Source organism: Chlamydotis macqueenii, chromosome 2 (genome assembly GCF_036417535.1).
Source record: "Chlamydotis macqueenii isolate bChlMac1 chromosome 2, bChlMac1.mat, whole genome shotgun sequence".
Classification (NCBI taxonomy): domain Eukaryota; kingdom Metazoa; phylum Chordata; class Aves; order Otidiformes; family Otididae; genus Chlamydotis; species Chlamydotis macqueenii.
This window is the reverse complement of record NC_141557.1, coordinates 55,564,184-55,579,367: the sequence shown is the minus strand read 5'-3', so window position 1 is coordinate 55,579,367 and position 15,184 is coordinate 55,564,184. Positions and strand designations below refer to the sequence as shown.

At 40.6% G+C, this 15,184-nt stretch overlaps 2 protein-coding genes across 4 annotated transcripts in view; one reads left to right on the top strand and one right to left on the bottom strand.

Moving 5' to 3' along the window:
* The window catches only part of SUGCT (succinyl-CoA:glutarate-CoA transferase), a 336,504-nt gene that overhangs the window by 199,828 nt on the left and 121,492 nt on the right, over positions 1-15,184 (bottom strand). For all 3 annotated transcript variants that reach the window (XR_015257778.1, XM_086741707.1, XM_086741709.1), the window contains 2 exons: positions 5,426-5,497; positions 544-641 (listed from right to left, as the gene is read on the bottom strand). Coding sequence is in view for 2 of the 3 variants with exons in the window: in XM_086741707.1 (XP_086597833.1) it covers positions 544-641; positions 5,426-5,497 (170 nt within the window). In the remaining variant the exon portion in view is untranslated. The remainder of the gene's footprint in view (positions 1-543; positions 642-5,425; positions 5,498-15,184) is intronic.
* The window catches only part of LOC147601664 (uncharacterized), a 31,508-nt gene continuing 29,414 nt past the window's right edge, over positions 13,091-15,184 (top strand). Inside the window, exons 1-2 of the mRNA XM_086742943.1 lie at positions 13,091-13,368; positions 13,473-14,325. Of these exons, the coding sequence (XP_086599069.1) occupies positions 13,091-13,368; positions 13,473-14,325 (1,131 nt within the window). The remainder of the gene's footprint in view (positions 13,369-13,472; positions 14,326-15,184) is intronic.

Sequence of the window (15,184 nt, the reverse complement as noted above, 5' to 3'; positions counted from 1 at the left end):
AATAATTTTTAATTAAAGTCTTTAGTAGGATGATTCCACATAGAATACTAGGCACTTTTGATTTCAAAAGGATTGACCCAGGGAGAATTTGGGGCACAGAGTACCACAATACAGAACCAGCAGTGAGGGAGTGGCACCAAGTGGAACTCCCTTGGATACAGCAACTCCCAGTGAAAACTTTAAAGTCTCAGTCACAGCAAAAGCAAATGGTGCTCCAAGCATTTTATTTCCAGGAGTTACACTCATCTAGGAAAGCAGAAAGCACTGGTTGTTTCACTAATATTCAAATTAATGGTTAAAAATAAGTTAAAATGTTTTCTGAAAATTTAAATAGGTCATATAGCTTCTTGCTGGTCCACACGATAGTCTGTGTGCAAAAGGCAGTACATTTAACATCAGTAAGTGTTCTCAATACTTTTTTTCATTTAAAAAAAGAAGGATCTCAAAAGAGTAAAGTAAAATTTTCACATGATGAGAGCTTCTTATACATTACTATTTGCATTAACAGATTAAATGCAATTTCTTCCCTTTTAATTAACTTACCGGGTTGACAATATGTCAATAAGTTCTTTTCTGTTCTGGACTCTGAGTGTATTCATTTTGTATCTGGAATCCTTACTAACTTCAGGCAAATTCAGGATCTAAGTAAAAATAAAGGTGAGTAAGAAATGTGCTTGGCAGGAGATATTTATATAGCTAAGGAAATTCATTACTGATTTAAGACAGCTTCCCAAAAATCCCTACTTCTCATTAATCTTTTAATATAGATTTGGAAATTAAGAAAAGATCATACCTCTGGTTACTGTTACGTAACAAGTACAGAAAAAGTCAGAAATTAAACTGAAGATCCAAATCTCAGTTGATAGCTTTCACTATGAGCTACAAGAAATTCTTACTGGAGAAGTTTGTAAGTTATTACTGTGAGGCTGAAGAAATATGTGGGATTATCCTGCACTAAGTAGTATGTCACAGAATAAGAAATATGACTGTACTTCATACCCTATACTGAGAAAAGCTATGCCTAAGAATATTTCTTTCCACTTCAGTAATTTCTGTCAAAAAGGCAAAAAAAATTAAAAAGGTGTTTTTCTATTGAAATGTCATAGTTTTTCTTTATTATTTCTTCCAAAAGAATTAATAAAGAAAATTGGTGTTATAACCTCCAAGAAAGGAGAAATATATCTTCTACATGTAGCTCCCACCTGGCACATCAGAAATTTAACTATCACACAAAGACAATGTGAATTATACTATAAAGGGAATTAAATGTGGAGAATGAGTCTTAGAATTTTGTAGAGGCATTTATGAGATGAAGTAGCTATGTGGACAATCAATACGTACTACATAATTTATCTATCCATGCCACAATATATTTATATAGAACATAAAGAAACAGAATGAGTTATGCTTTCCAAATTTAATAAGAAATATCCCAATAACATCAGCTATAGAGGAAGGCAGAATAGAAGCTTACAAAGAAAGAGATTGTCACATATTCTTTATGTATTTTCACTCAATAACACACACTCAGGATAAATTTTAACTATGATGAGTCTTATAATAATTCTAAACATGCTACATTTTTTTACAGGATCATTTCCAAGATGGTTTAAAAAAAAAGTACTGGCTCAAAGCTGAAGTTCCTATAGCCCATCATCCTATCACTGCCTATGGCTGAGTGCTGATGCTTAGGAAGAGCTTAAGAACAGGGCCAGTACATATGATATAGTATTCATCCAAACTCCAGACATCTTTAGATTAGGGCATTTCTGAGTTGGAGCTGTTTCCTCTGTATTTAGCGGTCCTCAATGTATTTGTGTCCTAGTAACATGTTCAGTCACTCCTTGAATCCATATGCCTATGTACCACCACATCTAAGTGATACATAGACTGGTGTCAATTTCTCTGGTATTTGCCTCAAGCCCTAAAATTCTACTAATTCCTCTGAGATCGGTTCAGGCCAAGGCCACCATGGTTTAAGGACTTCTCACTTTGCTGGAGTGAATAAGCATATGGCTTTCCTTCCAAGTGAATAGCTGTTGATGACTTAAAACCATCAGCAAAATAGGTATTCTTTCAACAGATATTTAGAGATATTCAGAACAGATAGTCACTTTGATGTAGTTGTCACCTACATTGACAAAACTAAGCAAACCAAGATATAAGTTATATTAGAACAGTGATCATATTACATAGCTTTTCTGCAGATTTTTATCTGCAAGGTAACATAAAACATAAAATATCAATCTAGTATCTTCCATCAACACTTAATTCAGAGCATATTCTATTTTCCTTCTATTTTTACACAATCTAGTTTATGAAAATCATAATGTATCATAATTTAGCTTTAGAAAATGTTTTTCTTTTCCTATCTGAGAGTTTAACAACAATATTGGTATCCCTTTAAAATTATCTCTTTTTAATACTGCTATTTTGGAGTTACAAATCACCGCTTTAGAGAAAAAAAGTCATGCAAAGTTGTTCAAAGTAAATGATAGTGAATACTTATTTATGAGAGCTTAAAAAACCCAAGAAATTAATCAGAAAACTATGCTTCCATTTGATGAGTTATATGAAACATGATCATATGGAGTTGCTCACTCTACTGTTCTAATTAACGTTACTGACTTCAGCTTTAACTTAATGTCCATCTGTTGTAAAGCTGCGTGTCTATATATGTTCTTTTCCATTTTTTTTTGTGACTAACAAATGCACATTTGAGAAGTTATTCATTAATGTGCCATTCATCTTTCTGCATCACACTGCCAATGTTATTTTATTTCACTGTGACCACTTGGAATGAAACTGCTGTTCTCCATTTTCAGGCCTCCTTCAAGATCTAAGATGCATATTCAGAGTTTGTGCTCTGCATTTTGTCCCTCAGCATCAGCAAACCTATTTGTACTCTCTTTTGCTGTACACAAAAGCATAGTCTTCTGAAGAGTCTTGCTCAGTATTCCTATTTAGACTGAAGCAGCACACACCAGGATGTGCTTTTGTAACACTTGACCACTATGAAATGCACTTCAGCCAGCAGTGTTACAAAGTTTTTCTGCAATTATCCAAGTCCCCAAACAAGCTACAGTAAGTTGTCATTGATTTTGAAAATATCACAGTGAGTTATTCCAGTTTTTTCTTTCTGCTTGCCTGAAAAGATACGGTTGAAGCAGAATGTTTGCAATTGTTTACAGCTTGAGCCAGCTGTTACATCTCTCGAGTATGTGTCTTCAGGGCATCAGCTTCCATACAACCTGTATTTTTAGCACCAGCTCATCTCAGAAAGGTTCTCTAATAGCAATTCCAATGTTTGAATTAGTGGTCTCTGTATTTACTAAAGGTTCACTAAGGTGTTGTGGGCCTTCCTGTAATAAAGTCCTCTTCCTTTATTGGCTCTCCCACTTCATGGTGTTTTAAGTTCCAAATCACCTTCGACTTAGCACAGAGCATACTTCTAACAGGTTTCACAGCATTCCACTAACTTCCACATCACTCCATTTCTGGGCAATTTAACAGCCCAAATCTATAACTACAATAACTCAATAAGGCTAAAAAATTCATTATTTTTAAAAACAAATATGATAACCGGTTTATAGAAAAATCTAACCATTACACAAAACTTGAACTATTTTTTCTGGTTTATTGATCCCTTTGAAATGTAATCAATCATCATTTTTCCAAGTTCTGTACTCCTGCTTTCAATTTAAGAAATAGCAAAACACTTTCATAAGGATGAAACAAGAAAACATCAATATGCAGACTAGGGCAAATATTAATTTCATTTAACTTTAGTTCTACAGATTCTGAGGTAGCACAAATGGTAGAAACGTGGCCTCATCTTCTGTGGTATGATTCATTCCTTACTGATTACATGCATGGTCTGAATTTTTAGTGCCTTCTAGCTCACACCATGGTGCCAGAAGCTCCTAAACCAGATCTTAAGCTCCACCTAACTCAAGGATGGCAGGAAGACCAGCATTTGGTACCTAATTCTTCAGGTGATAAAGCATCAAGAAGACATTCACAATTCTGTCCTTCAACTTTCTGCAAAGATTTCCTTTATGAGACAATGAATCTTTGATAAAACTGAGTTGTGGCAGGTAGATATTTATTCAGTCATTTGTCTTCATTCATGTGAAGATAATGACCACACTATCATGGTTGGACACTTGTATGAAGAAAACCCACTGAGAAAACTTTGAAGAAGTTAACTTGCTATCTATTGAGAGAACCAATTCAAGCAAATTAAATCAGACTCCTCCAGATAGCAAGGTGGGGAGAAGTAGCCCAAACTGCGCTGAGAATCACAACTCTGCTGTCTTCTTTCTATGTATGCCAGTTATTAACTGTGAACATCTATGGATATGAGAAATGTCTGATAGGAACAAATGGAGGAAAATAATGCTCAATTTCCTGAGTCTGCCAGCTCATTTGGACTGTGATTCATTTAAGCTAAATATCCAAGTTCCCAGAGAAAAACAATAATGTCAGGAAAAAGGTGGAATCTCAATTTAACACATGCTGTCTAATGCTACATACAAAACTTTTCTTGTCCCAGCTTATGTGTTACTGGGTTCTTTGGTCTGGAATGTTGCTACACTTTATTTAAGAACAATTGTTTCCCTGCAGCCACTTCTTCTCTTTTAAAATTTACTCACTGTCCAGGGAAAAGGAATTCCAGCTATTAAAACAACAGGAAAAGAGTATGTGAAAAATCCAAAACTATTTTACAACTTTCCAAGCTACCCTCTGTGAAAACAGAATTGCCAGAGTTGTGTTCCTTCAGCTCAAAATAATGAAGATACCAGATTTTGAATGCAGCAATCCTGTTTGAAGATTCGTTCTTCAATGTCTTCTCTCTGCACCACTCCAAAGCCGGCCCACAGTCCTGTAATATTTCTTTTCTAAGAAGTTTATAAGTTTCTCTGTGAGCACAGAACAGCACATACTAGTGTTCAAAAGGACTACACACTCAGCTACTGATTAAAGTGGCACAAGAATCATCCATCCCCTAGCTTTGCTTTGTTAATAACTGTGCCTACCATATATTTTATGGAAAAATAGTGTCACATTTCTTCCTGAAAAAGGTACCAGTGTGACTTGCATGCCATTCACCATTCCAGAACTGGAAGGTTGTTAGCTTGCTCAGTTTTTAGGTAATTAGCTGTGCAGCTGCACAGACTTCAAAAGGGGTTCAGCACTCACAAGTTTTGGAATTGGGTTGTTCTGAATACAGAGACAAAGCAAAGAACCCGTATCAGAACCCTAAACTACAAGCCAGAACCTCAGGCTTAAAATTTGTACTCGCTATTTACTTTCACAAAAAAAAAAAAAAAAAGGAGAATTAAGAAGCAATTAGTAATTATTTTGCTAGTCAGAATGGAAACTATTACACATTTCTCTGTACTGTCACCTAACACATCATTACCTTGCACACAGAGAGAAACTGCTGATCATTTCCAGCTCCCACCACGATGTAGCCATCCTTGGTCTTAAAAGCCTGGAAGAAAAAAGATAGGCAATAAGCTGTAAGTAAACTATAAAATATTAGCACATCTTTTAAGTGAAAAGTGTAAATAATATTTGAGTGACTTCTTTAAACATTTCCATTCAGATACAATCTCTAGTTCTACAAAAGTGGCTCAAAGTCTTCCACAAGGATGGATGTGGACCTTTCGATTTTTCTAGAGCTAAGAAGTTATCTTAGTTAATTGTTTATTTGCTGAAAACATGCATTGAGGCATCCTGAAACTTTGCTGAAAATGTGTCCCAAACTCACAGGGATTGAGAAGGATTTACCACTTACTTGCCAGGAGTTATTTATTCAGCTTCAGTCTTAGCCTGAGTGAGAGCAGACAGCTGCACTGAGGTGTCACAGACTCTAACCAAATACGCCAAAAAAAAAAAAAAATTGTCAAATAGCAATGACAAGTTATGGTCTTTCATGGGGATGAAAAGGATAGGTTGCATCTTTCTAGCTCTTCAGCTGGAGATTAAGCTGTCTCCTTGGAGAGTGGTCTCAAGACAGAACTCCTGGAGAAAACAGGACTTCTTTTCCAGCTTCGAGGATTTATTTTTTTCTTTTGACTTCATTACAGTGGCCTTACTGGGGCACATTTCATGGTGAACAGAACATTTATCTGGGTAGGACATAACAGCTTTCATTTTGATCTAAATCATTTCCACTTAGATTTTCACTGGAAAAAAAAAAAAAAATCTGTATTTGGCATCATCCTTGATTTTTTCCATTGTATCCAGGCATCTTCTAAAATTGGATAATGCAAACAGATTTTCCGCTCCTCCATACCTTTTCCTTACATGAAGGTGGGTAACTGCAGTTTCGTTCATACGTGTTACAATCACAATTTTTGCAAGCATTTGGAAAAAATTATTTCACTATTAATTTGACTTCACTGCAAGATGCCAGCACAGGCTCATGCACTAATGGTGACAAGGCAGAGAGCAAAACTCATCTTCCATTCTCAGAAATCCATTTTTTTTATGAGCTCTCATGTTCTGATCAAAAGGTGTGAATTCTTACTATAAATTTGGGTAAAATAACACACAAATATAAGCCCTAGTGTGGGAACACTTTAAGAATAAAAAGCCTTCTCATGCCACTGTGGCTTATTCTTCTTCACAAACAAGCATCTGCTATTCCAACTTGCAATCTTTCATACAGATACAACTACATCCACACTAAGACTCTTTTACCATCTGGTATAGCCAAAGCTTTAAAACTATATGTGGAAAACTATGTTCACTGAAATTCAGGTAATAATTGTACATCATAGTTAGGATATTACTTGTTTGGTCTCACTGTTTAATTTCCTGGTAAATAGTATTGCTCAGTGACAAAGTTTAGCAATTTATTTTTTACACATTTATTTAAGCACTTCAGTCAAAGATTCTTAGCAAGCAAAGATGAAATTCAGCAGACACTTTGTTCCAAACATGCAAAAAAAAAGTCCCACTGGCTTGGCCCTAACATGGTAAAAGTCTAGAAGCATGCATAATATAAAAGTACTGCATACTCACGCTGAGGAAAGCCATAAGCACAGAAAAAAATAGGGAAAAGAATACAGAAAAGAAAATTGTATATGCATACATAAACATTTTAAAGATATATCTGTTCATGCAGATTTCTGTCTAAAACAATCATGACAGAGCCTGGTCTAAGAATTATGTACGGCACTTGTTCCCACTGCCCACTCCTGTTGGATACCTGGAGAGCCAGGGGCACTTAGTGAACAATCCAGACCGAATAGAATTGTTTTGTTTTTGAGTAGCAGGCCTCAAGGACATCGATAAGGCCGCTTGTGAGAAAGTACTGAAGCTGCCTGTAAGAAAAATACTGAAGCCACCTGTGAGAAAATAATGAGGCCGCCTGTGAGAAAGTAATGAAGCTCCCTGTGAGAAAGTAAACGAAGCAACCTTGAGAAGAAGGAAAACAGCTGGCATACGTGACTGGGGGCTGAACGTGATACAGGGTGCAGGTGGAGAGAGCCGTGCGCGTGAACAAAGAGACTTAACGAATCATATTTTAGCTAGGAGCGCGTGCATGATATAGTTAACCAATTAGTAGAGAGCTTGCGCATGATACGGAATTAGAAGGGCTATATTAACCGGGATGTATCAACAATAAATCGGCATTTGCTTGATCATATTGGTCGTCAGCAGTGTCCGTTACTTCCGTGTCAACAGGTGGCGCCCAAACAGGGACCCTCAGATCGGCGTTGGACATCCCAACGGAACCGAAATAGGAAAAGAAGAGGGGGCGGAAGCCGGTCGAAGGCGAGTGCTGCCCCGGCACTCGGGAAGTCGCTATAGCGCAAAAAGGTACAAAAGGTACAGAGGGAATCTCGTCTTGGCCAGGCGAGTGGCCGGGGAGGAGATGGGGTCCACACTGACCAAAGAGGAGTCAGCAGTGGTTAAGCTCCTCCAACATATGCTCTCTGTGAGAGGACTGAGTTACGACTCGGCCATCCTAGAAGCTTTGCTGCAGTGGGCAAAGAAAAGGGAATTAATTCCCACAGTTGATGATGCTTTTGAACTCCCGACATGGGAAAAGATAGGAAAAGAGCTGTGGGATGAAACAAGTAAGGGATCAAAGGAGGCGAGCAAACTCTCCACTATGTGGAGGCTAATTAACGAAACATTGATAAGCATGAAAGCCGAACGTTCAGTTGCCGCATCTGCTTTTGCGGCCTTAACTCCAGCCGGGGGGTCCACCTCTGCTACTAGCATGCTGTTCTCAGGTTTAACGAGCCCTGCCGCCGCCCCGGCTCGTGCTGAGGGTGGGGGGGTTCGAGTCCCAGCAAGGACTGCAGGAGCTGCAGCCACAGCCCCTGTAACTATAGATATACAAGCACCAGAAGGAAAAACTGCCAAAAGCCTTTCACCACCAGATGTACCACTGCCAGGCACCCCGCCATGCTGTGCCAGTGCAGGCTCAGACTCACGAGTCTTTTCGCCGGCACCGACAGCGCCGGTTTATCCCCCATTACCACCTTCTTCCCCACCACCACGGCGTGAGGAGGAGGGGGATGAACATTCATCCGGCTCAAAGGACGCACAGCTGGAAGAGACGCTAAAAAGGCTGGAAGCCCTAGAGATTCACCTAGAAGCGTCGCTGGGAAACTTGTCACCTCCTTCGCCTGTGCCACATCGAGACCTGCCAGCGTCCAACCTATTCGTTCCGAACGGACCATCGGGTGAGATCAGTCTTTTTGCACCTTTACAAGGGACGCCGGCGGGAGGGGCCGGGGATTTGAATCCGATAGCACGGTGGAAAGAGGTGATTCGAGATGCTTTGATAGAAGGAGAGCCTTTTCCCATGGCATTTCCAGTTGTGACTGATAATACCAGGAGAGGTGTGTGGCAGGCATTAGACTGGAAAATATTGAAGGAAGCTAAAAATGCAGTTACTCAGTATGGGCTAAAATCATCATATACTCAATCTGTGTTGCAGCATATTTTTTTGTCACAGTTGTTAACTCCTTATGATATTAGAATGATTGTCCAGATGCTTTTGCTACCGTCACAGCAGCTGCAGTTTTTTCAGCACTGGCAGACTACTTGTGATAAGGCAGCTGCAACTCCTCGACAACAGGGTGATCCATTATTCGGGGTGCAAACTCAAATGCTGATGGGAGCGGGACCCTACACACGATCTGATTGGCAAGCGCAATTTGCTACCGAAGTGTTAGAACTGGGCCAAGATTTGGCTTATAGAGTGCTTGCTAGGATGCACGATGAAAAGTCCGGACCTGCCTTTACGTCAGTAAGGCAAGGTCCCACAGAACCATATGGGAAATTTATTGATCGGTTGCACGCTGCAATAATGGGTCACCCTGATTTGGATGATGACATGAAAGCAAAGTTCTTAGATATGCTTGCCTTTAATAATGCTAATGAAAAAACTAAGACAGCCCTTAGTGCGCTGCCAAAAGGATCTAGTACAGGGCAACTGCTGGAAGCTGCCGAGCGAATGGTAGAAGAAGAAAAGGCTACAGTCATGGCTGCTGTCATAGGTGCAGCAGTTAAACCCTTGGTACCAAAAAAGCAGGCAAAGAGAAAGAACAAAAGGTGTTTTAGTTGTGGCAAATTGGGTCATTTCACTAAGGACTGTTTGCGATCGGGAAACAGGGCACGGAGTGCGTTCCACCCACGCGCAACGACACAAGTACAGGGTGCTTGGACCGCTGCGCAGCCGCCACAGTCGGCAGTGCCGGAGTGGACTTGGCAACAGCAGTAGATGTGACATTAACAACTTCAGAGGTTCAACTAGTTGATTCTGATCAGCAAGGACCGTTAGGGCATGGGTTAAGTGCATTACTTATAGGCCGTTCATCAGTGTCTCGAAAAGGCATATTTATAGTGCCTGGAATTATTGATGCAGATTATTGCGGGACTATAAAGATTATGGTGTATACACTAACACCACCCCTTACCATACCAGCACAATCAAAGATAGCACAATTGGTACCGTTTCATGCATGTGTTCCTCGGGCACACTCGGTCGTCCGCGGCCGGGGAGGCTTTGGGTCCACCGGCGCGCCAAATGTCTTATTGGCAATCGATATCGCCAGGGGAAAGCCAGAAGAAAAGGTCACAATTAAACATCCTAATGGAAAATCCTTGGCGCTGCCAATGCTAATTGACACGGGTGCAGATGTTACCATTATTCCTGCAACAAAGTGGCCCTGTAATTGGCCATTGGTACCGGCAGTTACCACTGTGGTAGGGGTGGGAGGCGCACAGTGCACGATGATCAGTAAATCAATAGTGTCATTTAATTTTCAAGATGGTACAGTAGTTACCACGAAGCCGTATGTAATGCACATGCCTATAGCTCTTTTAGGTCGAGACGTGCTGTCCCAAATGAAAGCCCAGCTTGTAACCCAGCCTTTTTAGGGGCGGCCATGGTCAAGAAGCCTATTTTAAAACTCACCTGGACGACGGCAACCCCAGTGTGGGTAGACCAGTGGCCACTAAAGCAGGATAGGCTGCAAATATTACAGAACCTAGTACATGAGCAATTGGAAGCAGGTCATATTGTGCCATCCATAAGCCCTTGGAACACCCCCGTTTTTACTATTCCAAAGAAATCGGGTAGATGGCGACTGCTGCATGATTTACGTGCAGTAAACGCTGTCATGCAGGATATGGGAACTTTACAGTCGGGATTACCTTCCCCTGTAATGATCCCTGAAAATTGGGATTTACTTATTATTGATTTAAAAGATTGTTTTTTCACCATTCCTTTACATCCAGATGACGCAGAAAAATTTGCTTTCACGGTACCAGCAGTTAACAAGCAGGAACCTGCTAAAAGGTATCAATGGGTGGTGCTACCCCAAGGCATGAAAAATTCCCCCACAATGTGTCAGAATTTTGTCGCATGGGCTCTGCAGCTATTTCGGCAAGAGCATCAGTCTTTGTTAATCTATCATTATATGGATGACATCTTAATAGCAGGCGAAAAAATGAATGCAGAAAAAATATTACAAGAGTTAATAAAAACTTTAGAGCCAAAAGGACTAAAAATTGCCCCTGAAAAAGTACAGCGTAAAGGCCCATGGCAATATTTAGGCTGGGTAATTACTGGAAGCACGGTGCGACCGCAAAAAATACAAATTCATACAGACATTAAGAACCTCTCAGATGTTCAGAAATTGTTGGGAGACATACAGTGGGTAAGATCCATCACTGGAATCACTAATGATGATTTAGCTCCTTTAATGCCCCTGCTGGGAACTACGACCAAACCAAATGAACGGTGAACTTTATCAGTAGAACAGAAACAGGTGTTAGACCAGATTGTAGAAAAAATTCTAACAGCTACCACACAAAGAAAAATTAATGATTTACCTTTACAGTTTTTGATTGTTAATTCGTCACCCAAGCGACAACATTTAATAGGGCTCATAGTGCAAGCAGAAGAACAGCACATTAGAATTTTGGAATGGGTATTTCTATCTTACCAACCCAAAACCACAGTTTGTACAAGGGTTGAGCTGTTAGCTAACATGATTATAAAAGGCAGAAGAAGGATTTTGGAACTGTCAGCTCAAGAACCTACAAGGCTATTTGTACCTATAGCTCAAAATTATTTGGACTGGCTGTTAGCAACTTCAGAGATGCTTCAAGTCGCTTTAGCTGACTACCCAGGTGCTGTAACTAATCATTATCCTTCAGCCAAACTTTTGTCACTGTTGCAAAATCAAGACTTTGAAGAAGCCCCTCGCAGGTTGGAAGTACCAGTAGAAGGACTCACAGTATTTACAGATGCTGGGAGGAAATCTAAACGAGCTGCCATCGCTTGGTACAGTAATAACCAATGGAATCATCAAATTCTTACAGGTTACATCATGGACTCCCTGCAGACGCTCGAACTGAGAGCAGTGGTGTGGGCCTTTCAACAGTGGCATGATGAGCCTCTAAATGTTGTTTCAGATTCATTATATGTGATGGGCACAACACAGCGTTTAGAACGTGCCATGATAAAAAGAGTAAAAAATAATACTTTGTATATGTCATTGATGCAGCTGTTGTTTTTGCTAAATCAACGCAGAGAACCTTATTTTATTACACACATTCGCAGTCATCAGTTTAACCAAGGCTTGTCTATAGCAAACAACATAGTAGACAAGCTAGTCGCTGCTGCATGGAAAAATCAAACAGTTAACCTGTTTGAGCAGGCTCGTTTATCTCATAATTTCTTACATCAATCTGCTAAAGTGCTAGCGAAACAGTTTGATTTAAAATTCTCAGATGCTCGAGGAATAGTGCAGTCCTGCCCTGCTTGTCAAAAATCAGGAGTTGGTCTAGGCCTTGGGGTCAACCGTCGAGGTTTAGGCGCCTTGCAATTATGGCAAATGGATGTTACTCATATTGCAGAATTCGGACGTCAGAAGTATGTGCATGTCAGTATTGACACTTACTCGCATGCGATATGGGCCACTGCTCAAACAGGGGAAACAGCCAAACATGTTCTGAAGCATATGCATGCTGCCATTGCCGCACTAGGAGCTCCTCAAGAAATCAAAACTGACAATGGCCCTGCATATGTTTCGCAAACGTTTGTACGCTTTTGCCAACTATGGGGTATTCGCAGAGTAACAGGTATTCCTCACTCCCCTACAGGCCCAGCCATTGTAGAGCGTGCACATGCCACCTTAAAATCGCTTTTGCAAAAACAAAAAGGGGGAGAGCCGGCACCCTCTGAAAGGGTTGCAAAAGCGCTTTATGTGCTAAATTATCTGAGATTAACAGGAGACCGTGAATCTCCTCCAATTGTAATTCATCATATGTCATTGCAATCTGGACTGCAGAAAAGTGATTTGCTGAAGGTGCAGTACCGGGATTTAAAAACTGGGGAATGGAGAGGTCCGGCAGAAGTGAAAATGACCGGTCGAGGTTATGTTTGTGTTTTGACAGACGAAGGACCACGATGGGTTCCAAGTCGATGGGTGAAACCTTGGAAGGAAGACCTGGGACAGCAGGATGCATCATCATCATCCTCCTGATGCTGGTAACTGGGTGTGTTGGTGAGACTGCAGACTTACATCGTATTGACCCCAGACCAAACATGTGGCTGACATTTGCCAACATTACAAACCAATCATCGTTTTGTGTGTCAATGGCTACTCCTGCTGATCCTTTTCGTACGTGTCTGATTGGTACTCCCTATTGGAATCCGGATGACTGGAAAGGATGGGTCAATAATCACACTGCTTTGAATGAGACTGTGGTGAATCAAACATGCCACGCAAAGATGGAGTGCGCCAGCCTCCGCCCTGGACAGAAATCGGTGTGTTGTTCTGGGAATACCAATCAAATTGGAATAGCTGCAGCATTGGTGATTAGGCATTTAAATCACAGTTTGCCTTGGGATCCACAAGAGTTAGATCTAATGGGATCCTTAAATGGTTCAGGGTCTTGTTTTATGCTGGGAGGTCCCCTTTTTACAGAAAAGGGGGTAAATACAGCATGGATGATGTAACCAGTAAAATGACTGACGCCCAAGGAAAACCTGTGTATACTTATCAAAACAGCTCAGGAGATTATTGTAATGGAGCAGTGGGAGCAGAAATCAAAGGTTCAAAGATGCCTCTTTGGGTGAATGACACGGCCAAGGCCATACCCCCGGGATACTTCTTAATTTGTGGGGATCGGGCCTGGTCGGGAGTGCCAAAAGGGGCTATAGGAGGACCATGTTATTTTGGAAAATTGATAATGTTTGCTCCATCTATGAAAGTATTGCGAAAGCGTACTCGAGCAAGGAGATCACTAAAAGTATTAGCTCCCAACTGTGACGGCAATTTAACCCTATTGGGTACAGCTGAGCGTATAGCATTATCTATATTTGTTCCTTGGGCGGCATCTGCAAAAGCTTTAGCTAGCTTAAATAGATTAGCTTGTTGGGCACAAAAGCAAATGAATTTAACCTCTAGCATGTTATCGGGATTGTTAGAAGACATGGATAGTATGCGTCATGCTATTTTGCAGAATCAGGCAGCCGTTGATTTTTTGTTATTAGCGCATGGACATGGATGTGAAGATTTTGAAGGTATGTGTTGCATGAATATTTCTGATCACTCTAAATCAATACACTATCAGTTGGCAGAGTTACGCCGGAACATGCATGCAATACAAGTGGAAAATGGACTTTCGGACTGGCTGAAATCATTGGGGGTCACAGGTTGGCTAAAAGATTTGACAGTACATGGGCTGGTAATATTAGTGGCTTTGCTGTTGGCACTAATGATATTGGGGTGTATTTTAAAATGCTTTGTGAAAGTTATGGAACGTATGATGACTGGGGTCTGGATTGTTCAAAAACAAAAAAGGGGATTTGTTGGATACCTGGAGAGCCAGGGGCACTTAGTGAACAATCCAGACCGAATAGAATTGTTTTGTTTTTGAGTAGCAGGCCTCAAGGACATCGATAAGGCCGCTTGTGAGAAAGTACTGAAGCTGCCTGTAAGAAAAATACTGAAGCCACCTGTGAGAAAATAATGAGGCCGCCTGTGAGAAAGTAATGAAGCTCCCTGTGAGAAAGTAAACGAAGCAACCTTGAGAAGAAGGAAAACAGCTGGCATACGTGACTGGGGGCTGAACGTGAGGTGCAGGTGGAGAGAGCCGTGCGCGTGAACAAAGAGACTTAACGAATCATATTTTAGCTAGGAGCGCGTGCATGATATAGTTAACCAATTAGTAGAGAGCTTGCGCATGATACGGAATTAGAAGGGCTATATTAACTGGGATGTATCAACAATAAATCGGCATTTGCTTGATCATATTGGTCGTCAGCAGTGTCCGTTACTTCCACGTCAATACACCCCCCACCTCGCCAATATAAATGGCTTTCAGTAAGAATAGTGATGAACTAAAACTGTCAGTACAAACTTACTAACTTTAGTTACAGGCAAGATCTGTTTTCTGAACACCCTGCCCAAATCCCAACCTGTCTTTGCTGATGCTCTGAATCCTAAAACCAGCCACGCACATTTCACACAAATTATGGGCTAAACACTACATGTGTCTGAGTGCATATGTAGTACAATATAGTTTTTGTTGGCGTGACCATCTACTACTTCCAGTAAACAAAAATTAGAAATTCTTTTACACATTCTTTTCAATTTCTAGTCTGAATGCCTTTTACAGATTGCAAAGCCTACAA